The sequence below is a fragment of the Ambystoma mexicanum genome, chromosome 5p, assembly GCF_040938575.1.
Source record: "Ambystoma mexicanum isolate Mex_15411 chromosome 5p, UKY_AmexF1_1, whole genome shotgun sequence".
In the NCBI taxonomy this organism is placed as follows: domain Eukaryota; kingdom Metazoa; phylum Chordata; class Amphibia; order Caudata; family Ambystomatidae; genus Ambystoma; species Ambystoma mexicanum.
Window position 1 is genome coordinate 442,599,842 of NC_090930.1, and position 26,311 is coordinate 442,626,152.

At 47.0% G+C, this 26,311-nt stretch overlaps 1 protein-coding gene across 2 annotated transcripts in view; it reads right to left on the minus strand.

Moving 5' to 3' along the window:
* Nucleotides 1–14,472, minus strand: part of STK26 (serine/threonine kinase 26) — a 501,049-nt gene extending 486,577 nt beyond the window's left edge. The window contains exon 1 of one of the 2 annotated variants that reach the window (XM_069612843.1): nt 14,026–14,472. In XM_069612843.1, coding sequence (XP_069468944.1) covers nt 14,026–14,067 — 42 coding nt within the window. In that variant the 5' untranslated portion in view covers nt 14,068–14,472. The remainder of the gene's footprint in view (nt 1–14,025) is intronic. The other variant, XM_069612842.1, reaches the window with a different exon arrangement.
* Nucleotides 14,473–26,311: the final 11,839 nt, after the last annotated feature.

Consider the following 26,311-nt stretch of genomic DNA (forward strand, 5'->3'; position numbering starts at 1 on the left):
TGACATAATTGACGGATAGTACTGACACGACGAATATAGTGCATATGTTTTAAGCATTACTGGACGAATCGTATTTCTGGGTTAGTTGTGGGACAACTGTACAAGCAAATTTCTTGCCACACAATACTGACTGAACATAACCATGGGGACCGACACACACCTAGACCATATATGTAAAGTCCTACCCCTATACTGTGATAAAATCAAGAAATACCACAACCAATGGGTGACAGACTAAGGAGAAGGAATGCCCCACTTCTGGCCAGAGTGGAGGTCTTTTGACAGCTGCGCTTGGGACCATATGTCCACGTACTTAACTACAAGGTACAAGGGGAGACCATTACAGAATAGGGGGGGCTATTGGACCTCTGGAGAATGTTTGAGGAAACAGAAGCCCCTGAAGGGAATGGGGTGACACCGGACAATAGTGAGAAAATGAGTACAGAGGAGACTGGGAAAAGTGGGTAGATGAAGGGGATTTATCCACTCGCCACACGGCCAGCAGAAGGATACACTAACCCAACATGTGTGTCTGGGGGTACGATGGTGGCAGGCCCAAGCGCGGCCCCAGTGTATGTTGTATCCCCCGAGGTGTCCACCCAAACAGGGGCAAGCACGAGAGACCTCGAGGTAGCATCGGCCACCACACGTACCGAATTAGCAAGGTTAAGGGCAGCCTATGAAACACTGCCAGCAGAGGTTCCAATGTTGCCCCCACAGCAGCCCGAGGATGAATGAAAGCCGGGCGACTTCCTGTTCAGAATTTACAGTGCGCCCATAAGCACTGTTCATGTACAACGGGATGGAGAAACAGAGCCTGGGGTATGAGAATCTGGGGTCCCGACGAGGAGTATTGGAGCGATTTCGATGACACGGAAGACAGAGAGAGGGGCAGAGCAAGCACTGTGACTACACCTAGAGCAGAAAGCCTTTGGGACCGAAGATTAAGGGAAAGGGGTTTCAGAGCCTATCATTGGCAAAGTTGAAGGGGAGTGTTCAAAGAGCGGGAAAGGAAAGGTGAAACTGCAAATGCCCTTAATACATAAAGGTGCAGGGACGACCCCATTATGTCCCTTAGGCGCAAATGGACAAACAATCTCATTAAGGCACTCCCACAATTTACCGCAGGAGCAGGGAAATTGATTTATGCATTTGATAAAAAATAGGGGACATTAAGAGCTTGCTAGCAGCTGCAGTGGGAGATCAGGCAGAGAGTGTGGATTAAAGCGGAATACCCGGAAGTAACAGTGAGCAATGATGCCTTTGAATGGGCATCATTCAATAAGATCAGAGCGAGAGGATGGGATGCACTGCGGCGAACATTCCCAGGCTCACTGCAATGCACAATGGGGGACGTGGAAGACGCTGCGCAGGACATTCTCAAGGGTTCAAGAGATGTGGAGAGCAGAAACGGGCAGTGCCTGGAATCAATCTACGTCCTGGTTTTATTTTATTGTAAAAAGAGGACTACCTAAGGAAATGCAGAAGGCGCTCGATAAGATAGCTGGGGTGGAGGCAAAGGGATGGCCCAAGATTCAAAGTAACATAGTGCACCATTGTAGGAGGATCAAAAGAGCGGCAGAAAAACTATCCAGAGGAGGCAGGCTGAAGAGGACTTGGTTCAAAATAAACTAGTGAAGATAGCAGCAGTGTCGACAGTGCCGCCCCAGAGAACAGATCGGAGAGGAAGGGTGTGCCTCCGTCGCACCACATGCAAGGATGGCAGCGGTATAGGCAGACAATGGACAAGGACAGTGTGGAGGAAACCAACACTTTTTGGGGCCCAGTGGCAACGCGGACGAGGTGGGTCCCGAGGGCAAAGAGGAGGCGGATTCGGTGGACAAGGACCAAGGGGTGGCGGGCCAGAGCAGTCCTGGTCATGTGGAAGGTGGGGACACAATGCTGCAGCAGACGGGAGGGGGGGGGGAATTATAATTACAATCAACAACTCTATGGGTACCCCCACCCAGGTAGCCCACAAGGGCATGTTCAGGGAATGTCCTTAATCCTGTATGCAATTCATCAGGCATATACGCAGTTGCCTCACCAAATTGCCGGCCCTTACCACCCACCTCACCATCAACAGACCATGCAGCCACACCGGCCCTGCCCCAATCAACAAACCACAGAGAGCACCCACCCATTTGCTACTATGCCCAACGGAGCAGCAGCCCCATACCAGGGAGCAATGGTGCTGGCGAGGGAGGGGGGGAAGACACATTCTCATTCCCGGGTACAGACACCTACCCAGACTAAGACAACCCACAGAGCACTTGCGTGTCCAGTACTGTCAGTGACCTTACATTTAGAAGATGAACCACTGGTGGGGGCCGAGATAGGAAATAAACAATTCCCCTTTATGGCGGAGAAGTCGTGCATTAGTGAAGGAAACTTCCCGCTTTCAGGAAAGACTCGACACACAGGGATTCTCTGGGGCCGTTTTAACGGTTCCATACACTAAGGATTTGACATCAAGGTGGGAGGGAAGGTTGTGCGAGCGCCCCGCTACTCTAAGAGTTCCCCTGTCAACCTGCTTGGTAGGGATCTGCCTAGCAAATTGAATATGACAATATCCTTCACAAACAGGGGGGAATTGTCTGTGCTACCCCTGGCATGTGCTCCCTCCAAGTGAAGCTGGTAATGCATGCTGTGGCCAATGAGATGGTAGTGGAGGGCATTCCCGTCAATCCAGACATATTTGCTTATGGCATCAGAGTACTTGCCCAAGCTGTCCCCCAGATTACCAAAGTACCCATCACACTCACCTATGTCTCTGCAGGAGCGATGGACGAGCCTCCATTGACCCAGAGTCTTCACTTCCCGTTTCAGCCGGAGGAATACCTTTCTTTAGTAGGGTGTGCACTCCATCCTGCATTTGCAGGGGCACGATTCACTCATGTGATTGGTGCCAATATCTGTAGGCCGAGTTCAGATGCCAAACACTGTTTTATGCCTTCACAGAGAGGCCGAGAGTTCAAGGCGCCAGTTTCCTCACTGGCAAGAAATTTCTTCACAAGTGAACGTTGCGCAGAGAAAGTTGAGTGTCCAAAATTGTATGTATTGCCTTTGTTTGCCGGTATTTTTGCGGGCGAGTAGCACTGCGTGTAGAAGCTAGCTGCTGGTAGGTTTGCGCAGTGCCTTCAATTCAAGCGTGCCTGGTAATGTTTCTCCCTTTCCCTTGCAAGAGAAATTATGTGGTATTAGTGCCTCCAGTCCGGGTTGAGAGCTACTGGAGACTTAGTGGTTAGGCAGTTTGCACAGAGGCTTTTGGTAAGTATGCACCGCATAGAGAGCGCAGTGAAATAAGTATCCGCGTTATTGGAGCGATCGCAATGAATAATGTCTCTTCTTACAGGGGTTTGTGCGCCCGTGCAATTAACCTGGATTCCAGCATTGCGGGAAGATTGTGAGTATGCGCACCGTTACTGATGTGCGCGTGTTAACGATGTTCTTCTTTGTTCTTACAGGTGCCGATGTAGAAGTCCCCTCTTGAATGGAGATAGCTGCGGCCTGGAGTAAGAACCACGTAAGCTGAAGCTGAATGGTCTGAAGCAGGTAAGCAGAAGCAGGATGATCCGGAGCACGTAAGCAGAAGCAGGCTGATCCAGAGCACGGCAAGTGTGTTGCTGATACAGCTCACAGTAAGCAACACAAAGCACTGGAAGAATCTAGAATCTTGGGTGTGGCTTATATAGCCAGCCACACCCAAACACTAGAGAGCTCATGAGTCATGTACTTCCTGGTTACCACTTCCTGTTGCCATACAGGACGTTACTACAAACACTAGGAAGGAATGAAAGGAGGGATTTGTTATGGGTTCTAAGCCAGGCCTGCCAAGCCTCCACCCAGCTTGCCCCAACTACCTGCCTGGTACCCATGACAATACCTGCAGATTTCATTTTCTGACCTGTGGCGCTTACCGCAGTGGTTGCTGGCACAATCTTGTCATTAGATCTGGATGGCTTGCTTGTGTCTGCTTAAAGGATTGTAGTGCTAGGAACTGACCCCCACTGGTGTCAATGGTGCACTGTTGTGTGCATTGACCCCAATGAGAAGTGACAGACGAGGACCTCTTGAAGATGGTAATGATGGGGAAATAATCCTCGAAATTTGTATACCTTGTGACATAGAACAATACAGGAAAGTGCAGCGCCCCCTCCTGGCCGTTGTCAATGGCCACCCCCATTCAGTGAAAGTGATTGCAATATGTCCCTACACATTTGTGGACCACAAACCCACACGATATAGGTATGATGAAAGAAGCAACACCTGTAAAGATAAAACTCAAGCCAGGAGCCATACTCCCACGGGTCAAACAATACCCTCTGCCCAGAGAGGCAGAAAAGGGGATTCGGAAAACACTGCAGGCCCAGTTACCGCAGGGGATTACAGTGCCCTACACCTTACTGTGTAATAAGTCTATAAATACCTGTTACGCTCACTTGGTCTCTGGAGGCGTTGGGGCACGGTTGCAGCCCTCCCCGAACTCTAATCACCCCATTCAGGCCTCTCCCCCAGTAGAAAAGCTGTGAGCAGTAGTATGTGGCGATACTGCTCCTGCGTGGAGATAAGAGTGGGAGTGCGCCAATCTGATTGTTCGAACCCTTTAACCCAAAGTATGTTTTCTGTGAGCATACGCCGGGCCCAATAAAGCTCACCTATGAATTATGGAAGACAAGCTCTCCATCCTGCTACTTCTGGCAGGGGTGCCTCAAATGGGATCTAGTTCCTTCACTGATCCCTGATAAGGATTAGTCCAGTCCAGCAACGACTATGCTTCTCCTTATGATTGGTAAGTCTTTCTTGAGCTCTTGTGATGCTGTTCCTTCTCTTTAATGCCTGTATATGTTGCTCCTATTTATGCCCGCAATAATGTCTCTTCTGTTTTCTTCCCTTAGATGGAAATGCGGCCTCAATGCAGCTGTGAAACGCGAGACGCGGCCGGCTGGAAGATGGATGCAACTGCAATGCTAGACAGCAGGTAAGTGATGTTTTAAGGGAAAGTGCAAAGTGAGCATGTCGTGCTGTGGTGCCAATATGAAGATATCGGCGTTCCGGAAAGTGTAAAGATGAAAACTTGGGTTCGCCGAAGAGATGTACAGGTAAGAACTGCTTCCCCCAGTTGGTAAGTATGCTGGCAGGAAGCAGGATGTCCAGGAAACAGGATCTTCAAAGGTAAGTCTGACTTCAGGCGACGGCGAGCGTTACGCTGCTTGCAAGTGCAGAATACCACAAAGCGCCTGTCTTGAGGATTGGGGCATCTTATATAGCTGAGATTGTGAACACGCCCATTGGGGCCGGCTTACCAGCCACACCCTGCCACTCCTAGAGAGTGAGCACGTGCAAAGGTAATCCATTAGCAGCCAGACCCAAGAATACACTTGGGGCTGCTTAATGGATGGAATGTTCAAGGTTAATACATCCTGCTTAATTGATGGAATGTTCAAGGTTAATGCATCTGAAGTGCTATGTCCATAATAAAAGCCTTTTGGTGTAAAGGATGTTCTAGTTTACTTTTGTTCATGAGCCTGGGCCAAAGGCGCCATGACAGTGTCCACCCAGGTCTCCTGTGCATGCAACACCTGCATGCCTGTGCCCCTGACTTCATGACCATGACAATACCCTATCAAAAAGGCAACAGGTGCAGTTGGAGGGTGATACAGTATTTGAGACCCTTTAATGACATTGTACAGAAAGATTCCACATGTTCCTAACCCAGCATCCATTTTGTGTAGCATTCCCAAAGAAGCTACCCATTTCACAGTGGTTGACTTGAACGTGTTTTTCTCAGTTCCCCTCCATCCAGACTCACAGTACCTTACAGCATTCACCCTGGGAGGAAAGCGCTATGAACACTGTTGCTTGCCACAGGGGTAATGTGAAAGCCCCAGTATTTTTTACAGGATATTGCATGAAGATTTAGGGACTATTCTGGTGCCCAGCATGATCATTCAATACATAGATTACCTACTGGTCTGCAGCGACAGCAAACACCGTTTTCGAAGGGATGCCATTGCACTACTACAGTTGCTAGCAAGAAAGGGGTACAAAGTGGTTAGGAAAAAGCCCCAGTACTGTTTACTTAACTGCTCTACTTAGCGCAACTCATCTACAAGTATGGCAAGAGCATAATTCCAGACAGGGCAGCTGCAGTGCACGCCACTCCCAAGCCACTCACAGTGAAAAACATCCAAAAGTTCCTAGGGTTATGCAACTATTGTAGAGCTTGTATAAACTACACAGCATATACCCAACCACGGAGGGCAACTCAATCTAGTGGACAACAGAAATGAACGGCACACTCATGACAGCAGTACTCACACAAAAGTGTTCAATGGGCCACAAACCACTAGCGTACTACAGCGGCATGCTCGATTCTGTCATGCAGGGACAGTTTGCTTGCGAACAAACCCTTGTCGTCTTTGCCATTGTAAAGAGTTCCACAATTGTCATAGGATGCTTACTAACATACGTCGAGCACTCACTCTTTGCGATACAAGATCGCTCCAGGTCCACACAAAGAGCATCAGCATATGAAATAGTACTGTCCAGCCTACATATCCATGTAGTGCGGTGCAGAACAGTAAATCTTGCCACTTGCACGGCTCAGGACCTACAACAGCATGACTGCCGCATCATATGAAGGGGGAAGTTGACGATTTACCCAAAGCTAAAAGACAGCCCACTAGAGGAAGGAGAAGTACTCTTGGTTGATGGGTCAGCACCCATTGACCGGGACAAATCAAAATGTAGTCATAGGCAACCCTCTGCGAGAAAGAACACGGCCCATTGACCTGTTCTTTTGGGAAAGTACCCACTCGAGAGTCCGCAGTCACACTTTAGCTCACCATCTTTCACAAATGGGAAATATACATTTGCATATCAATCTTTGTACCGCCCGTATGGGCAGTCCAGCACTGAGTACCAACAGCAAGCCGAGACACAACAACCAGAGACACATGTTTCAGCCTTGTTGGGCCTCAGGGGTCCAGACCCCTTGCCCACTGTGCTCAGAGAAGCTCAGCTCCACCTCACTGATGAGGCCAAAAAAGACTGAAACACATGTATGGGGTTGCTGTTGGTACTCTAGTTCAGAAGGGAAGGGAATTGCCGTAGCATTTTGGTGTTGGACTGCCCACATCGACGGGACAAAGACTGAACTACAAATGGATATTTCCGATCTGTGAAAGGTAGCGTGAGCTAAAGTGTGACTGCGGACCCTCAAGTGGCTACCTTCCCAAAGAACAGGTCAATGGGCCGTGTTCATTCCCGCAGAGGGGAGCCTATGGACTATTTTTTGATAGATGAAAAACATGTTGGGGCGGCAGTGGTGCGCCTAAAAGAGGGAGAATACAAAACAGTGGTCATGAAAAGATTACCCAGGCATTATTCCACAAGCAGCAGAACTTGCAGCACTCAGAAGTCCTGCAGGCCTTTAAAAGGTGCTAGGTTACCATCTGCTCGGACTCTGCCTGTGTCACCACTACGGTGCATTCAGGTCTGACGCACTGGAGAAGGAGGGGGTTCAGAAAAGCAGATAGCTCACCAGGACAAAACGCTGCCTTACTCAACGCATTGATATCTGCCCTCGCAGAGCCCTCTGTGGTGGTGGTCAAAAAAATGCATAGCCACACCCACAATACAAATGAAATATCACTGGAAAAATGTGGCCGCCAAGGAGGCAGCATACCTCACAGTACCAACATCAAGAATACGTCATGACTACATCAAGCACGGAGCAACACACAGATGCATACACAGCCCTCCCCATTGCACAAATCATCGAACTACAGCACAGGGCACCCGCGGAGTGGGTGCATGCAATCACCCACGGATCTCTTCCAGAGACAGCAGGCCAAAGGAAGAGAAGGGATGCCCGTGAAGTTGCTGTACACAGCATTTGAACAGTTGCATTTACCCATCCTGCAGCTCTTAACATATTGCAGCAGACTTTCAGGAAGATTGGTTCATCCCAAATTTACAGGAGAACCTGGCAAAGATGGTGTTCCAATGTACAACGTGTCAAGTATTTAGCACAGGAATGAAACAGAACCCCGATAGGGACATTGCCCCGCACCGCCCTGTAGATCCGTTCCGTGAGCTGCACATTTACTATGCAGATATGGGAGAAAGGTATCCAATTGTGGTGGTGTGTCCATTCTCCCGATGGGTTGAGGCTGGCCCATGCGCCCAGCCAGATGCCAAATGTGCTGCAAAATTTCTTGTTAGAGGTTTTCCCCTGTTGGGGAGTGTGTGATGTCCTACGATCAGACAACGGACACTTTTTTTTTTCCAATGAACTTTTCAAGGAGGTAACTACTCAGTTGGGAATTAAACACTATGTGCTCTATTTACCACCCACAAGCAAACGGGATAGTGGAGAGAATCAACAACCTCCTAAAAAGCAGGCTTTCCAAATTATGTAACACTGGAAAACAAATTGGTGTACTGCCTGCCCCAGCATGGTTTTATTTGCGCACACAGCCCAGTAAGGACCACCATCTGTCCCCTCACGAGATGGAGAATGGACAATGCATGCAAACACCCCCGTCACTAGTACGTAGAGCATCAGATGCTCAGAGCAGCTGCGACATTCGGAGAAACAGTACCTAACCCAACTCACAAGGGCAATCCGATGCATCACAAAACAAATGGCACCGCCCCACAGAAAAGAAAGTGCAACAACCACCCCACTGGCAGAGTCTTCCCCTGCCCAGCCATTGTAGCCTGGGAAGTGGGTGTATGTCAGAGGTTCTGTCGGAAAATGGAACACCCCTAACTTCCATGGGCCCTATGAAGTGGTGTTTTCCACCCCTCTTGCAGTAAAGGTGAAGGACCTGAGAAATCGGATGCACCTCTCTGATGTTCGTAAGGCACTGCAGGATGCCACACCAGGGGTCCAGACAGAATGACACTACCTCAAAACCATAGCTCTTTGCTGACCATATTTGTGCATGTGAGAATAATCGCAATACATGCATTGCTGCCAAAGCATGAGCTACGTAAACTAAAACTCTTTCTCCCAATCTCCTACCCTCCCCGTTTTTTTTTTCTTCCAAATTCTGCAGGTGCAGCGATGATGGAGATGGCACCACTGAGAAATTCTTCAAATGTAGATAGTAGAATTAGTGTTACTAAGGCCTAAGCTATGACTGTGGCCTACATTTTATGGCAATGTTGTTCATTATATATTAGGGATTTATTGGGGGACATCTTTTATCTGGGCTGGCCATCTAAAAGAAGGCGGGGGGGCCTACATTGGCCAGAAACAGGAGTACACCCTTGAACGTTACACGATTCGATTTTAATGAAACAGTACCCTCAAATTTTACTGTAGCTCTTTTTAATGTAACTGAAATGCCACCTTATGCCCCCAGTTCTAACCTTATGCACTTTACAATAGCTAAAATCGCCTCTACCCCCTTCCCTGATCCGAATGAAAGAATGAACGCGAGTACATTTATAACAGCAGTTGAAATCCCCACAATATCAACTGATGAAACAGATTATAATAGTCCTGTAAATAGTAGCAGCTCTGAAACGACAATATGCAATAATAAAATGTTTAAACTACTAATGCCAGGTGTAAAACAAACCCTATGCAATGCTAACTTTACTAGAGACAATACCAGTGGGAAGAAAGCCCACGTTGCGCAGTAACAGAAAGAAAAGGCAAGCACGCCAACGCAAATATGAAGCATATCATGGCTCAAGACTAGATATGGTGCGAGACATTCGCCACCCCGAACACTCAAAACAGTTGGTACTCCGACACGAGTGCAATGGGAAGGCAAACTACTAATAGGAGTTGCCACGTCTGCTCCTTAATACAGCATGCATCTGGGGCACCCAAGGTCTTCGTACCACAATAAGTACCCTTGATCGAAACACGTCGGATTCACCTTGCACCATGTAGGATCAAAGGCACTTTCCAGGCACACAACGTCCATCTAGAACTGATCGATCCTGATCCCCGAAAGTGCAAAACGAGCTCCAGCAACCCCAACTTTCTCAAAGAATCACATTTAGTAATCGAGGGAGCAAGATAAGCCAATAACGAATGGCAAGAAACACATGCATGCCGGGCTGAAGGACTCCTGGCGCTGTGAGAAGATTGCAATAATGTAGCAGACCTGTGGGCAAACATGGACAGAACATATCACAAAGCTAACTTGGATCGCGGCCCTCAAGAAGCCAGTGAAGGTGCACTCACAGAAATCATACAAACTGTTTTTTCAGCAAAGGGACAGTAGTTGTTGGGTCAAACTCACAATTCAATAGAACGGTCATAGTGCCAGACCTCAAGAAAGGTACAGTTGCACTGATGGATTATTACTGGATCTGCGGCCAGCAAGCGTACTTGCACCTCCCACCTTCTTGGAGGGGCTACTGTTCGCTAGCAACGCTGCATTCCGCTCTGCTGATCGTGCCAGAGGAGCACCTAAAGGTGGGGAGAGGGGTTTGTTGTTCAAAGCTCCCACCCAAGAAGCTTGACGCACAGTGCCACCACAAAGTTTTGCATGCTCACTAAAAAGTTTTTTTTAAAAAGCCCCATGACCAACTATGCTGAAGAAGAGGAGCATTGAATTGCATTTCCATTGACTCATCTGAGCTGCTTACACAAATACCTGAAGAATATAAGCTCTACAATTCAGCAGAGACATTTTTTTAATCCGTAGTGCCCAGCATCCAGACAGGAGCCAATGCTAAATGGCTCCATATGGAATTAATCCTGCTGGCAAACTATACTGAACAAAGGTTCAATGTCATCAAGGTGGAACGAAGGGCCCCAAGACTTATGACTATGCAAAATAGGTACGCATTGGACCTCCCGACGGCTATGGAGGGCAGTGTTTGCAAAAAGATATGGGGTTCATGTTGCACATAAAAACGGAACAGTGTCGCACGTCATCACTGCTGTACACGAGCTAGGAGTGAAAATGAAGAAAAAAGCTGAGATCAAAGAAGAGGACTGGTTCACCCTGGCCTTCAGTTGATCCTATCATGGCTTGGAACATTGGTGAAAATGCTGGTCCCTATGATCGTGGTTATCCTGGTGATCTTTTGGACGTGCCAATTAGGTCTCCGGTGTTGTGCCAAAGCTGTGCAATTATGATGGTGACTATTGGGAATAATAAAAGTACCTCGTGATACAAAGAAGTGGAGATCCAAACTGAGCAAAACGACCGCCCTGTTCACCACATTGTCCCCATCCCTATTGGCGATGTAGTTGACAACTTGTACCACACAACCATTGTATCTCCCCCTGATCCCAGAAACTATAAGAAGTGTGGGTGGATTTGGCAGGCATGGGGGGGGTGCATATACATGACCTGAACACTAGAACAGTATGCGCAGCGAGGGGAGAGTTTAAGGCATGGGTGCCGGGCGTGGATGCCTATAAAGGCAACATCAGCATGGGACGAAGCAGAAAGGCGCGCAAAAGAGAATAAATATGGGGGGGGGGGTTTCGTTACTGTCATAGTAACGAAAGGCGGGAATGTTTTGATGGAAATTAGCCTATCCCACCACCCTAGGCGCTTTCAGGTAAGGCAGACACCATATGAGGTGATGTATCGTACAAGGGGGGGGGGGGAACTATCAGGCAACATGTAGTGGCACTGTAGTGCTTAGAAGTAGATGCGGAGCACTGGAAAACCCATAGCCCATGACTCGCATTAGGCCCAAAATGGATATGTTCCCGACTCACTAGGCTTAAGTTCCAAAAGACAAACTGACTCTGCAGGGCCCGTTCCCATAGAAGTCCACTTCCCCCTTGTCCCTCCAGTGTTGTGAATATTTATTATCTTCCAAAGGAATGCGCCCTGCAAGAGCACGAGACACTAGGCTCTGCGCTGCATCCATTCATCTCCACTAAACTGCCATTAGGCCTCTAACCCCACCCAGCCAGGACGGAGCCAGCCCCACACCTTTGCTGATAAGCAAGCGACCCCTTTGTCCAAACACAAACTAGTGTTCACAGAAGATCTAAGCATGTGCAGCTGGATTTCAAGCATGAAAATATAGCCCTTGTAACACGAGGTAAGGGAAGGGGTAAATTAAAGATCAAAACCCTGGGTGAAGACCTCGAGTGCGGGAACTACGGTATCAGTGAAGCCACGAATGTGTGGGTTAGCATGTCTGTATTTTATCCTCCCTTCCCCTGGCATTTCCTGTGCTGCCCAGGTGCCTACCACAGTGAAATAACCAGGTTTAGCAGGTTTAGTTTCGACAGAAACAATGTAGTAATGTGTGCCCTGAGCTTCACCGTCAGGATGAGCCCAGCCGACCCACGTGGATCCAGACCTACAGGAAAGAACTGACCAATTACTGCCTGGCATCCCCTATGGAGCAGGTTCATGTGTAGTGTGCCTCCAATCGGTGGCACTCATCTGTACAGTACATCATGACGATTGGGTGTTTTTAAGCCCTGTTTTGCAATTGTAAGGATCAGACAGCTCTTGAGCAGCAGAGTCCTTTGTGACATTTGTAGCCTGTAAAATTAAACCTTGTTATCCTTGCAACCCTATCTCCTGGCTTATTTCCCTAGTATGTTGTCTTATTTTGGAGTGTGCGTAAAAAGGGACTTTCCTTCATTATCCAAAATGTTGTATGTTTGCTACACGTTTGCATGGTAAAAATCTCAAAAAGACAAACAAACCAGCCAACTAACAGCACTTAAAGACAACTAAGCCTAATGAAACTACATTAAATGCACGCCTAAGTACGAATTCTTGCGTCCCCAAGCGCAGTAGATGAATGTTAACATTAGTAAGTTGTACTTAAATACTAGAGTCGTGCGAAGAGCAAACTATATACATCGTCTACAACCGAGTCCAACATATTTTTAGCCGATATTTATATGCATGTGAAAGAGCCCCCTCTTATTAGAAACATGATTCGCATCGTTGTGGCAGTCTATGCAGGTCCTTGGTGTCATGACACAGATGTTCCAGATGACGTATGTATGCAATTCAGAATTATAACATGATAAAAGTGTATATCTCATGACAAGAGACTAACGTGACCTAAGACACTTCCTCAATAGCTGTGTCGCGTATGACGGTACACACCCTTCCATAACCAGCAATGGCAAAGAAGACAGACTCAATGAATAAGCCATGTAATTATGTTCCATAAATAGGACGGTTGGTAGCTGTCAAGAGAGGTATACACGCCCCTCTTCAGACTCCCTTGCCACATATACGACCCTCTTCCAGACCAACTTGCCACATACACACTTGATGTACGTAAACATTTAGTATGCGGCTGCCTGGCAACCGGGTATGGTTCGTGTCAAAGTGCCACATACATTTCTAGTGACCTCAAATGTCAGCAAAGCGAAACTAAGAAAAAGGTTCTGTGTGGTATGGGGGTCACTGCCGACGCAGTGACATCACCGGTGCACCTTCAGCAGAACCCTCTAGGAATGGCTACTATGTTTTGTCTGTATTTCTGTACTGTATCCAGAGCCAGCTTTAGTGCTGGGGCCAGCGAGGCCCTTCCGGGAAGTCGCCTAGATACCCCTCTATGTCAGTCATCTGCACAATAGCAACTACCTTGGTTTTATCCCAGCACATTATTAATCTACCTACACGGTCTGTGTTGTCTACATAATCTACTTACACGGTCTGTGTTGTCTACATAGAGTATGGTGGGGAGCGAAAGCATAGTATTCCAACGCATGCACCACTTCCGCCTAGAAACGGAAGAAAGTAAACATAGCTAAGAGTTCCAAGCAGCCCTCTGCCCGAACCCCCGCCCTGCCAAGATTACCCTGCTGCCTCAATTCATAAAAGGTGGGGATGGGAAGGGGGCAGTGAACTAGTGTCCTATGCAAACAGCCGCCCCCCTTGCTTCGGCAAAATCCCTCTGTAGATGCCCCTTCCATGGTGTCACTCCCTCTGCCCCGTTGGGGAGACGGTGGGGCTGTCTCCCCGCCTCCTCTTAGGGTTCTATCCGACAGGTGGCTGTCCAGCTTTTGGGGTGTCGGTCGCACATCCTCTTCCGGGCACCGAGACTCACCTGCATCCCAGGCACCTGCATGGCCACAGGGGAGTGCGCCATGGCGGCGGCGGTGGGCTGGTATGGCCTTGTGCTCTTTTGCGGCGGCCGTCACTCCAAGCCCATGCTCCGATGGGTTGTCGGGCCTGCGCTTCCCCGGCTTGGGGCTCTCCCGGCCTTGGGCAGGGCCTGCTCCCGATCTTCCTCGGCGTCTAGCAGGGGCGCTCGCTTCCCGTCGTGCCGCGGAAGGGTAAGGCTACAAGGTGGTACACCCCAGCTGACGCTGCGGCAGAGACTCAGACCGCCATGTCTGCTGCAGCCCCTCAGCCCGCGCGGTGTCAGAAGGAAGCCGAGAATGAAGGTGTCTGCTCTGCGGGGAGGAGTCGCCCGGCCGAAGGCACCAAACAAGCCAGAGGCCTAGAACGGGTACGTCACAGCGGGGCCTGGCCCAGTGCATTGCCCCTCCCTGAGAGCGTCAAGGTCTCTCCGCCCAATGCACAGAACCGACGGACACACCCCTCTCGCCCTCCCCGAGAGCATTCATACCTCTTCTTCTATCACCCCCACCTCTCCCTCTGCATTTTTTATCTCGGCCTTGTACACCGCCCCTTCCCCTCGACAGACCCGAACTCCGCCTCCCACAGCCAAAATAAATCCGCCCATCGTGTGTCTCGCTGTTGTAACTCTTCCGCATCAACGTCTTGTTCTTAGGACCGCAGTACAAGCAGGTTTGTGTTTTTCCACCAGCTCAGTTCTTTCTTACGAGGAAGTCTCACTACTAGACCTACATTCCACCTCCAACCTTAAACTTGCCTCAGGCAGGGTGCACTGAAGTTGTGGGGTACTCTCAGATACAGATGACTCAGGGACCAGGCACCAGTGGAGTAACTTTGCTGAAAATGTTGGGGGGGACATGACAACTGAAGGAAAGGGGTGGGATGAAGGGAGGGCTGATGGTGACTCTGAAGGATCGTTTCGGCCAAATTATTTTAAAAAAAATATGTTCGAATGGTATATTTGACTGAATTCAGTCACCACCATTAGTTTGAAGCCGAAGATGCAGAACATGAAGAGCAGAGGTGGACCCCTCTGCCCATGTTTGGTATTTTTGGCTTTGGGGGTTGCAGGGATGTCCCCGCTCCCTCAGCATTGGTGGCAGGGTACCCAACAATAAAAAAGAGTAAAAGGGACGCTACAGCATCAGATCCCACTCGCGTTAAAGGGATGGATCTGACCCTGCAGGTTACAGGAGAGGCAGCAGATGGAGAAAAGGTAAGTGGGAGGGTTTATGAGTGTACTCAGTGCTGGTCATTGGGCCCGCTCTCGGCGGATCTGCGATCCGCCACCAGATATGGAGCCGGATCTCGGGATGCAGCCAGAGTCAGCCGCCCAAGCCAATGAACCATGCTGGAATATTAAAAAAAATAAAAAAGCGCCTGCGACGGCAACATTGCCTTTTACAGCGGCTTTGGCACTGTTGTGTAATGCACAATGCTCACTACATGTACATCTAGCGAGCATTGTGCATTACACAATAGTGCCAACGCCGCGGTAATATGCAATGCTGCCGTCGCGGGGGCATTTATTTATTTGAAGTATTCCAGCATTGCTGGATGTCCACTGTGAGCCATGCCCCCTCTAGACCACGCTCCCAACTCCTCCCCCACCCTGGCCCTTGTGTTGTGGGATCCCCCACCACATTTTTTCCATTTCCACCACTGAGTGTACTGGCAGTTTTAGGTAACATGAGTTTGGTTTTTTGTACTGAGGTAAAAACGTATTCGCATCAAAAATGACTACGGTTAATTCCGCTGTGATTTTGTACGTCGGTCAAACAACTTAAATCCCTGAGGGATAGCACTAAATTACTACATCACCTGAGTCCATTGCTGACACTCTGTTATAACTTTCATAAAACTGGTGGCGTATCTTTAAAATTCAGTTGGGCACACTGTGTGCACACAACATGTGTATGTACAGAACAGACTTTATCACCCCCTGATACCTGAAGTTTTGGGCTATGTTGACTTGACCTAGCTGAACTATAAAGCGATGGCCGAAAGGACCAGATTCACTGGAATGTCAGCAATTTGCTTGATTTTTCCTTTCATTCAAAGGCAGAAGACATTGGTTACTGCAGTGCAGCGGGTGACCAAGTATAATTGGTATAGATTTTTAAATGCCATATATATCCAAACTTGGGTTCTGCACAGCACCTTATATGTCAACGTGCTGATAGAACCTTTTCTACAAGATTCTGACTGATTAAAATTAAGGTATGGTTTCCTGTGCTCAAATGGCTCCAAGCAGTGGAGTACCGAGCGGGAGAGTCGCAAGGGGGTGGTCAAGCTGCCACCCGCAGCTCCTTTAAGAGCCAGACCAGGACATTTGTCATTGGGACACCTCTCCCATTCGGCACCTCAAAAAGGGTGCCCAACGGCAAAAGTGTCCCGCTGGCAGGACAATTTGTGCTGAGCAATTCCTGCTCAGTACGTTCATTGTCCTGGCAGCAGGACACCTTACCCGTTCCGAACAGTAGAGGTGCCCCGCTGCCAGGACAATGTCTCAAGGAGCTCCGGGCTGCAGAGGGTCCTCACGTTGCTCTGTATCAACAGAGTATTACAATGTGAACCATTAGGCATAGGCACTGACGAGAGGGAAGGGGTACTATTAGCAGGGACTATGGTCCCTTTAGAAATGTTAGCAGGGACTATGGTCCCTTTAGAAATGGGAATGGGAGGGAGTGATCAGAAGTGAGAAGGGTGCATAATGTTGCATGCTTTATGAAATAATGACTCTGGCTTTAAAACCCAAGGAGGATTTGTTAGGCTCACATTAATCTGCATGATGCTATTGTGACTTTACATGCAGAATGGGGAGAATGAAACTAAAGCCATACTCTCGTTGCTCAACATACTTCTATGACAATGTATATAGTGTATGGTTAGTTTACTATGAAAGGCTAGATTATTATGTAATGTGGTTTGCTTCCAATGCATTGCTATACATAATTATATTTTATATGTATTATATAAATAATAAGCACATGACATGAAAAGCAAAACCTTAATAAATATCTATACCAATTAAGCCTGGAAAGATGTGCACGGTCGCTTAAATTGTCCACATCCCAGTTTCACCATTTAACCGAGTGTGTGATCCTGAGCAAATTATTTAATCACATTGTGCCTTATCTGCAGCTCTGTAAGTGATTCTGATTCCCTTCAAAGCTTACGTTAAAGTATTATGCTATTATAATGGAAAGGCCTAATGACTATAGAGTTGCTCCACACATAACAATAGTACAATTTAGGTATTTTGCACCACAAAGTTATTTGTCACTTGGCTTATTTATGGCAAGTTATTCTAACATCGCTTCCATGGTCCCTCCAAGTATCAAAGACTGATAATGCACCTTGCAATGTCCTTTTCTGTGAAGTCACTTCTGTTGGTGCAATCCATATGCTAATTAGGAACTTTGCATGTATTTTGCCTCAGAAGGCTTGGGCAGAGCCTCCCAACAAACATACACAATTAAAAATTATATATGTTTTAAAAAGTATCTCTGCTATGCTTTCAAATGCCACCCGGGCCGCGTCTCATGTTACACGACCTAACCTCTTCGCATTCACACGCCTCGAGACAGAAATCAGGAAGCTGAATGAGCTTCCTAGTTCCTGTCTGTATGTCGCACAAACACGAAGCCAGAAAGTGATGCTCTGTGCCGCTCGCCCCCAGAAGTGCCGCTGCTAGCGTGACAGCACATGCGCCAGGCCCTGCAACACCCAGTTCACTACCCTGGCTCATGACTTTGAGTCAGGCCAGCCAGGGTGAGGACTGAGCCATGCAGGGCATCCCAGCCCTGAATGTCTTGCCACACGGCTGCCAGGCATCTATGCATTATGTAATGAGACAGCGCAAGACTTGCTGAGCACCTCAGCCAGGCTCGCGCTGTCCAATTACATAATTGATGATTGTGGCCTCCCAGCTCTCCCTCCAAAAGATGGGGGGACAAAAAGGCATGCCACTGAAGTTGGGGGGGGGCAAAAAACCCTGTGCCCCCTATAATTACGCACATGCCAGGCACATAGCAAAGCTATTTATTAGTAACTACGGGGAAAGGTCCTCGTGGCTATACATGCAGTGGAGGCGTGTTGTAGGAGCCCGATAGGGCGCATCCGCTCCACTCTGGTCTGAGCTAAAGTGCCTTCAGTCATGGTTTCTTGGCGCATGAGCGGCACTATTCGCTACCTCACGCTTCTTCTGATCTATCGTGCACCTAGGGAATATCCAGGTAGGGGCGAGAGGGTGTGTGTTGCCAAAAACAAAGGGGAAAACTGGAAAAAGTCATGTTTTTTTTTTTAAATGCTGGAAATCAGGAGCTGCCAATTGTGGTCAAAGAATGTAGCAACACCTAAACTGGCATCTTAATGGGCTTCCATGCCCGACTCTACATTAATGCTACATGTTAATAGTTGCAGCTGCTGAATTTGCAAAATGGAGGGATGTAAATGTTTTCCTTGTATTGATCAGAGCAAGCACACCTTAACTAATCCAGTGATTAGTCCTGTAAAGTTTTGGCTGGTCCTAACCATTATACATTAAAAAAATAATGCATTTCACAGCAAAAATTTCAAAAACATTGGGCAACAATGTATATTGTACTCTCTACTCAGAAGGGCACACATAAAACACTCCAATAGATGGCAGTTCACAAACAACACAGTCACATTTTGTAATGGGTGTTGATGCTGTCTGTCTCCAAAGAAAAAAACAGGAGATCTCTCTGTACAATATGTGCCGGCATTGCCCCACTTTGTAGCAGACTCTGTCCAAACCAGATCATGTGGTCTGTCTCACTTTCATGCTTTTTGTGTCCTAAGAAAGTAATGTGTGGTCTCAACAATACATGCCAGAGCTGCCCCTGTAAAACACATTTTCATGCGGCTTGTGCACAAAAAAGCCTGTCACATCAATATATGCTCACACTGTCAACCTTTTATGCTGCTAGCGCCCAAATCAAATTCTGTATTCTATCTCAATAGAAGCACATGCTGACCCCAGTGTTGCATCATGTCTCTCTGTGCCCACAAACTGCGCCTTTGCCACAGACACACGGCAAGCAATGCGGGTTTGAAAAAATCCCAACATCCGCTGGCACAGGCAGAAGCTGGCCCTCAGCAGAGAAGGCCTGAGCTGAAAAGGCCCTGTTTGCCTGATTTCTTATCCAGACACCCCGATCCGTGGCGAGGGCAGGAGCCCTCTCCCCACCATCGCAGGACACCACCAGAGAATAACGGAGTCGGAACCCTATCCTCTGCTGCAGGAGCAGCGAGACTACCATGTGTACACCCGCACACGCAGTGAGTAAAGCAGAGCACACTTGTGTTCCTCGCCTACATTGGAGCATTGCATCTTGATATTCTTGCCAAGCTTTCCAAAACTTCACCCAGTACTGCACTGAAGAGCGACCCCCTGCTCTTGAGATGGCCGCCCGCTCTGATTGAGCTAGCGTTGCGTTGCCAAGCAACACCGGTTTGAAAAGATCCCCACATCCGCTGGCACAGGCGGAAGCTGGCCCTCAGCAGAGATGGCCGAGCTGAAAAGGCCCTGTTCGCTGCTGGGAGCCAGGAGCCTACACCCATGAGCAACGTCCACATTGCACTTTTTCCGCAGCTGCGTGTTCCTCCACGCGACGCCGGTTATGCTCACCCTTCCACCCATAAGCTACGATTTTGCCATACTCTGGAAAGATCTACATGAGTGCCAATACACATTACACTAACATTTTCACTAATATGTATCAGGCCTTAATGTCGAAGCAAATTAACAAGGGGGGGTCCTGGGAGTCCCTCTGCCAGACATTAGTCCTGGTTGTGAGAGAATTACCCAGAGTCTTTAGCTCACTATCTTTCACAGAGAAGAAATATCCTAAACATATCAGTCTTTGTCCTGCCCTGGGGCAGTCCAGCACCGAAATGCTAGGCAATTCTCCTCTGGACAAGAGTACCAACAGCATCCCCAGACACGTGTTTCGGTCTGGTTGGACCTCATCAGTAGGGAGGAGCTGTGCCTCTCTAAGAATAGTGAGCAAGGGGTCCACGTCTGGATTCCCCCAGTAACTTTGGGTAAGACCCAAAGTTACTTGCATATGCAAATTAACAAGCGGGGGTCCTGGGAGTCCCTCTGCCAGACATTAGTCCTGGTTGCGAGAGAATTACCCCGAGTCTTTAGCTCACTATCTTTCACAGAGAAGAAATATCCTAAACATATCAGTCTTTGTCCTGCCCTGGGGCAGTCCAGCACCGAAATGCTAGGCAATTCTCCTCTGGACACGAGTACCAACAGCATCCCCAGACACGTGTTTCGGTCTGGTTGGACCTCATCAGTAGGGAGGAGCTGTGCCTCTCTAAAAATAGTGAGCAAGGGGTCCACGTCTGGATTCCCCTAGTAACTTAGGGTGAGACCCAAAGTTACTTGCATATGCAAATTAACAAGGGGGGGGGGTCCTGGGAGTCCCTCTGCCAGACATTAGTCCTGGTTGCGAGAGAATTACCCAGAGTCTTTAGCTCACTATCTTTCACAGAGAAGAAATATCCTAAACATATCAGTCTTTGTCCTGCCCTGGGGCAGTCCGGCAGCGAAATGCTAGGCAATTCTCCTCTGGACAAGAGTACCAACAGCATCCCCAGACACGTGTTTCGGTCTGGTTGGACCTCATCAGTAGGGAGGAGCTGTGCCTCTCTAAGAATAGTGAGCAAGGGGTCCACGTCTGGATTCCCCTAGTAACTTAGGGGAGACCCAATGTTACTTGCATATGCAAATTAACAAGGGCAGGGCAAAGACTGATATGTTTGGGATATTTCTTCTCTGTGAAAGATAGTGAGCTAAAGACTCTGGGTAAGTCTCTCGTAACCAGGACTAATGTCTGGCAGAGGGACTCCCAGGACCCCCCTTGTTAATTTGCATATTTAAGTGACTTTGGGTCTCACCCTTAGTTACTAGGGGAATCCAGACGTGGACCCCTTGCTCACTATTCTTAGAGAGGCACAGATCCACCCTACTGATGAGGTCCAACCAGACTGAAACACGTGTCTGGGGTTTTTGTTGGTACTCTTGTTCAGAGGAGAATTGCCTAGCATTTCGGTGCTGGACTGCCCCAGGGCAGGACAAAGACTGATATGTTTGGGATATTTCTTCTCTGTGAAAGATAGTGAGATAAAGACTGTGGGTAAGTCTCTCGTAACCAGGACTAATGTCTGGCAGAGGGACTCCCAGGACCCCCCTTGTTAATGTCGAAGCAGACAGTGTAATGCCACATGCCCTACAGTTTGTTAAAACGCCAGCTTTTCCCGGTAAACTGTGCTCTGTCTCATTCTATTCCACCATCACTAAACTTTCCCGTAACTTGCACACTGCCGATATCGCTGCCGATAGTAACGTAACCAGCTGCATCTGCCTCCTGTTAACAAATTGAAAGTGCCCATTGCATCAGCCGACGCATAACCGCACACCGCCTACCACAATCAGACTTGAATTGCGCACATATTGCCTTGATGAAAAACAAACCAGCATTGTATCTGTATGTATCTCACCTTAATGGTAGCAAAATCGAACCAGTCTACCATAGGAGACGGTAACGACCTCTCACCGCCTTGTTCACTGACTGTTGAGAAACAATCAACCATAAACCTGCTTGCATTTTCACTCTATTGATAGCAAATTGAATCAGCCATATAGATAATGTTTGACTGCTTGTTGTCTTGCCTAAATTAGAATTGTCTTGTTGCTCACTGCCTTGCTAAATAATGAAATGAGCCTTTGTACATGTCTGAATTTCACACTACTGCTAGAAAAATCGAACCAGCCTATTTTAGTAGACATCACCTTACTTATCATAGCCGGGCTTCCACCTGTTAAGAATAATTAGCATCATATCTGTTTGTGTCTTGCTCTTTTAGTAGCAAAATTTGAACCAGCTACCATAATAGACAATATTTGACTGCCCGTTGCTTTGCATAAATCGAACATGTCTCGTGTCTCACTGCCTTGCTAAATAATGAAATGAGCCTTTGTACATGTCTAAATTTCACTCTACTGCTAGCAAAAGCGAACCAGCCTATTTTAGCAGACAGTGCCTTACCTCTCATCGCTGTGCTTACAGCCTGCTAAGAATAATTAGCCTCATACTTGTTTGTATTTTACTCTTTTGGTAGCAAAACCGAATCAGACTACTTTAAATAGACAGTGTTTAACTCTAGTGCACTATGTATGTACCTGACCTATACACAGTCTTACTGCGGGCCATACTCGCACTGGGTTCAGTGTCTAGCATCATAGGCCCATATTCACCACTGTACAGGACCTGACATTAATAGGCAATATATCAGCCTTCATGGATGATTCATCCTTCCCACTGGTATCCACCAACCCCAGTCGAGTACAGATGCTAACTTTTACTGCTCGCAACCAGAGTCTACCCAAAACTAATAGACCATGCAACATCTCCCTTCGAAACTCCAGACTCCGTTCTAGACGACCAAAATTATTCAAACCTCCTGCTAGGTCAATGACTAATATAGGTATTCGGAAAAAATGCCCACATATTAAACAAACCAACACTATTGATAATAATAATCCTCCCACACTACCTTTACCCAAGAAGGACAGCCCTACTAATAATAAATATCAGCGGAACAAACCCTATATGGCAATATTAAATGATAAAACTAACAACCTAACTCCACATAACTCTTTGACAGGTAACAGTGCTCCTGACCTCAAGGGGGCTTTAATAAATGCTCGATCTTTAGTGGCCCATGCCACGGAGATAGCTGATATCATACAGACTGAAAATTATGATTTTCTAGCTATTACTGAATGCTGACTACATTCAGCAGCAGGCGCTGCCCTCATGGTCGCAGTTCCTGATGATTACACTATTCTCAGAGCAGATAGATCTGTGGCTCGCGGAGGAGGCATAGCTCTTATAGCCAAGACCAACTTAGCCATGAGACTAACCCCTTCACATGACGTTAAATCCTGTGAATCCTTGACTGCTAAACTACCCATTTCGGGATCCCAAACGTTAAACCATCAACCTAATATACAGACCTCCAGGCCCTATCGGGTCATTTGAGGAGGATATATCAACCATTCTTTCATATAATTATTTAAAAAGCACCTCTCAACTACTCTTCCTAGGTGACTTCAACTTGGGATTTAACGACCCCAAAGACCAGCAAGCAGCCATAATTGCCAATGCTCTCACTGAATTCGGCTTTACTCAAAGAGTGATACTACCGACTCACGACAAAGGAAGAATACTTTATTGGGTGGCAGATTACAACTGCAGTGCTGCCTCTATTACTGCTATAACTGCACAGTTATGGACTGACCACTACCTCCTAGCATTCACATTAGCAGCTAAAACTCTTAGAACTAAAATCACCTCCCCCTCCACATACTAACAAGGAATAAGAAGAACATCACGGTAGATAAATTATTACCTCTAATATTACCAACACTCAACTCACTACCAGAGACTACCAATCCCACTACCCTAGTCAATGAATACAATAAAACTATGGCAGAAGCTTTAGATGCCATTGGCCCTCTAATAATGAGAAAGAGTAAACCCAAAACTCATTTGAACACCTGGTTCACCCCTCACCTCAAAATTCTGAGAATGGGAAAAATAAAATGTGACGAGAATAGATCCAACCTTATTAACATTTCATCCCTCTACAAGAAAGAAATACTTTTTTCCAAAAAGGAAACATACAACAAGAGAACCTAGCAAGCAAATTCAAGCATAAAGGAACGCTTCGTAATCCTAAAAGAACTCGAAATCCCGATCCCTGTGCCCGACAATTGTGTGAAGGACAAAAATTGGTGCACAAATATACAAAAAGCCCTAGCCAATAAAGTAGCCTCCCTTCAAGATAAAATTGCTAATAAAAAAGCCAACTTCCCTAATATGATCCCACCACCTAATACCCTCACTCCTTCACATAAACCTACACTCTGCTTTAGTTTCACTAAAGTTTCAGTTCTTGAGGTTCAATAAGTCATCCTCTCCCTCAAACCGTCAAAATGTCATGGTGCTAAATGGCCAGCCCAAATCATTTCATTAAAGATGCCGCCAGAGACCTATCACCTTTCATATCAAAGCTAATTAATGCATCTCTCTCCTCTGGCACTATCCCTATTAACTTAAAGGAGTCATGGGTACTCCCACTTCTAAAAAAACAGTGACTAGATCCAACCATAGCCACTAACTACAGGCCTATCACTACTTTACAATTTCTGCTTAAAATCTTAGACAGGATAGCTTACCTACAAATACAGAAGCATTTGGAACATAGCCAACTATTAGGAGTCCGTCAGTAAGGTTTCAGGCCCCAACATGGGACCGGAACAGCGCTGAACGATCTCAAGGCCCAAATCGACGCACTTAAGGACAATAATAAATCTGCCTCACTACTTCTACTCTCGGCTGCGTTGGACTTGGTGGACCACAAGGCCTTAGGTCGTCACCTGGACTCAGCAGCCCACTTCTCTCAGGAGGCTATAGGATGGATCCAATCCTTCTTGAGTAATAGGACTATGCGAGTCTTCTCAGCATCTGCAGACCCCATTCCCATTACTTGTGGAGTGCCACAGGGCTCATGTGCCTCACCCACAATGTATAACATATTCACTAAGCCCCTTTTCGACGATCTTGACCTTCTTGGTATCACCTACACCAATTATGCAGATGATACCCAGATTCTCATACCACTTACTGGGGATTATGACAAGGATTTGGCCTTGGTGAATAGGATACACCTCATCATCCAGGCATGGATGGCCGTTCATGGTCTATCCCTGAATGATGACAAAACTGAGAACCACCTCTAACCTAAATAAACTTGGTCACAAATGGCAGTACTATCAAACTTGCCAAAGAGGTAAATACTTTAGGTTTTTATCTAGACATTACCCTCACCTTTGCCAAACAGGTTAACTCCATGGCATCTGTCACTGCATACACGTGCAAGCTAATTAGAGCCGGCAAACCATTCCTATCCAAGAACAGCTGTCCCATTCTGGCCAGAGCTTTAATTTTGTCGAAATTGGACTACTGTAACTCCCTTTACCTGGGTGCCAACAAGAACATCATTAACAAAATTCAGATCCTCCAAAACCATGCCCTTAGAGCAGCTCTGGGTATCGCTCAAAAAGAACACATATCAGAGATGAGGAGAGAGAATAATTGGCTCACTACTAGCGATAAAACCTTGCTAAAAACTGCCTCGTTAACATACAAATGTCTAAATAATGCTGCTCCTCGCTATCTTATAGAGAGATTCAATAGAAAATCCTCCAATCGGCCAACAAGAACAGCCAACTTAAATTGACTGATTGTACCAAGGTTTACACTTACTATGGCTGGGGGGAGTAGCTTCACAATCAAAGCTGCACAGCTCTGGATCTCCCTACCCCCCTCCCTGAGGGCGGACCAAGCCTACCCGAACTTTAGACACATCATCATCAATTGGATTAAAGAAAATGAACACTAATACAACCTGCCTCACTGCTGCATCTTGCTCTGTATAAAGCTATACATTTGTAATGTTATGATCCATTGTCTTTGCCTGTCTGCTTGTATATACTTTTCTGACCTTTTACCTCTGTATATATATTTGTCCCTACTGTATATATTTGGCTTACCTACACAGCTGTGTAACCCTAAGCTGAAAGTATTCTTGTTTCTTCTGCGCCCTGATACCCTTGGGTATGGTGTGCATTACAAACAAACCCATATACCTACACATCAATTAATTAACTTTTATACTCATCACTACCATTGTGTACTTGGTCGCCGCTGGGATATACTGTGCCTTTTTAAAGCTCTGGAGAAGTTACTGCCCAGGGCACGGACAACAAAATCCAATGTGTGTGTTGTGTGAGAGGTCAAGTAATGCGAGGCGGATAACTGCTTGGAGATTTCTCAAAATATGCCATTTTATTAATGAAAATATAGTGAGAAAATACCTCACTTGGCCTACAGAGGAATTCCCTACCTAGTCCAAAGGCTAAGAGAACATTCTCTAGCATGGGTAAACTAGCCCTCATACTAAACAACCAATAAACAACTGAAATTATATAGCAACACAAATAATAAATAATATGAACACCGTATTAGAATGGCTTTCTTCTCTCCTGGATAAGGTCCCTTCCACAAGCTTCAAAGCCACTTCAAAATATTCAACAAAAGAAAAGAAAGGGTTTGAACTAGTTCTTGAAAGTTAAAAGTCAAAAC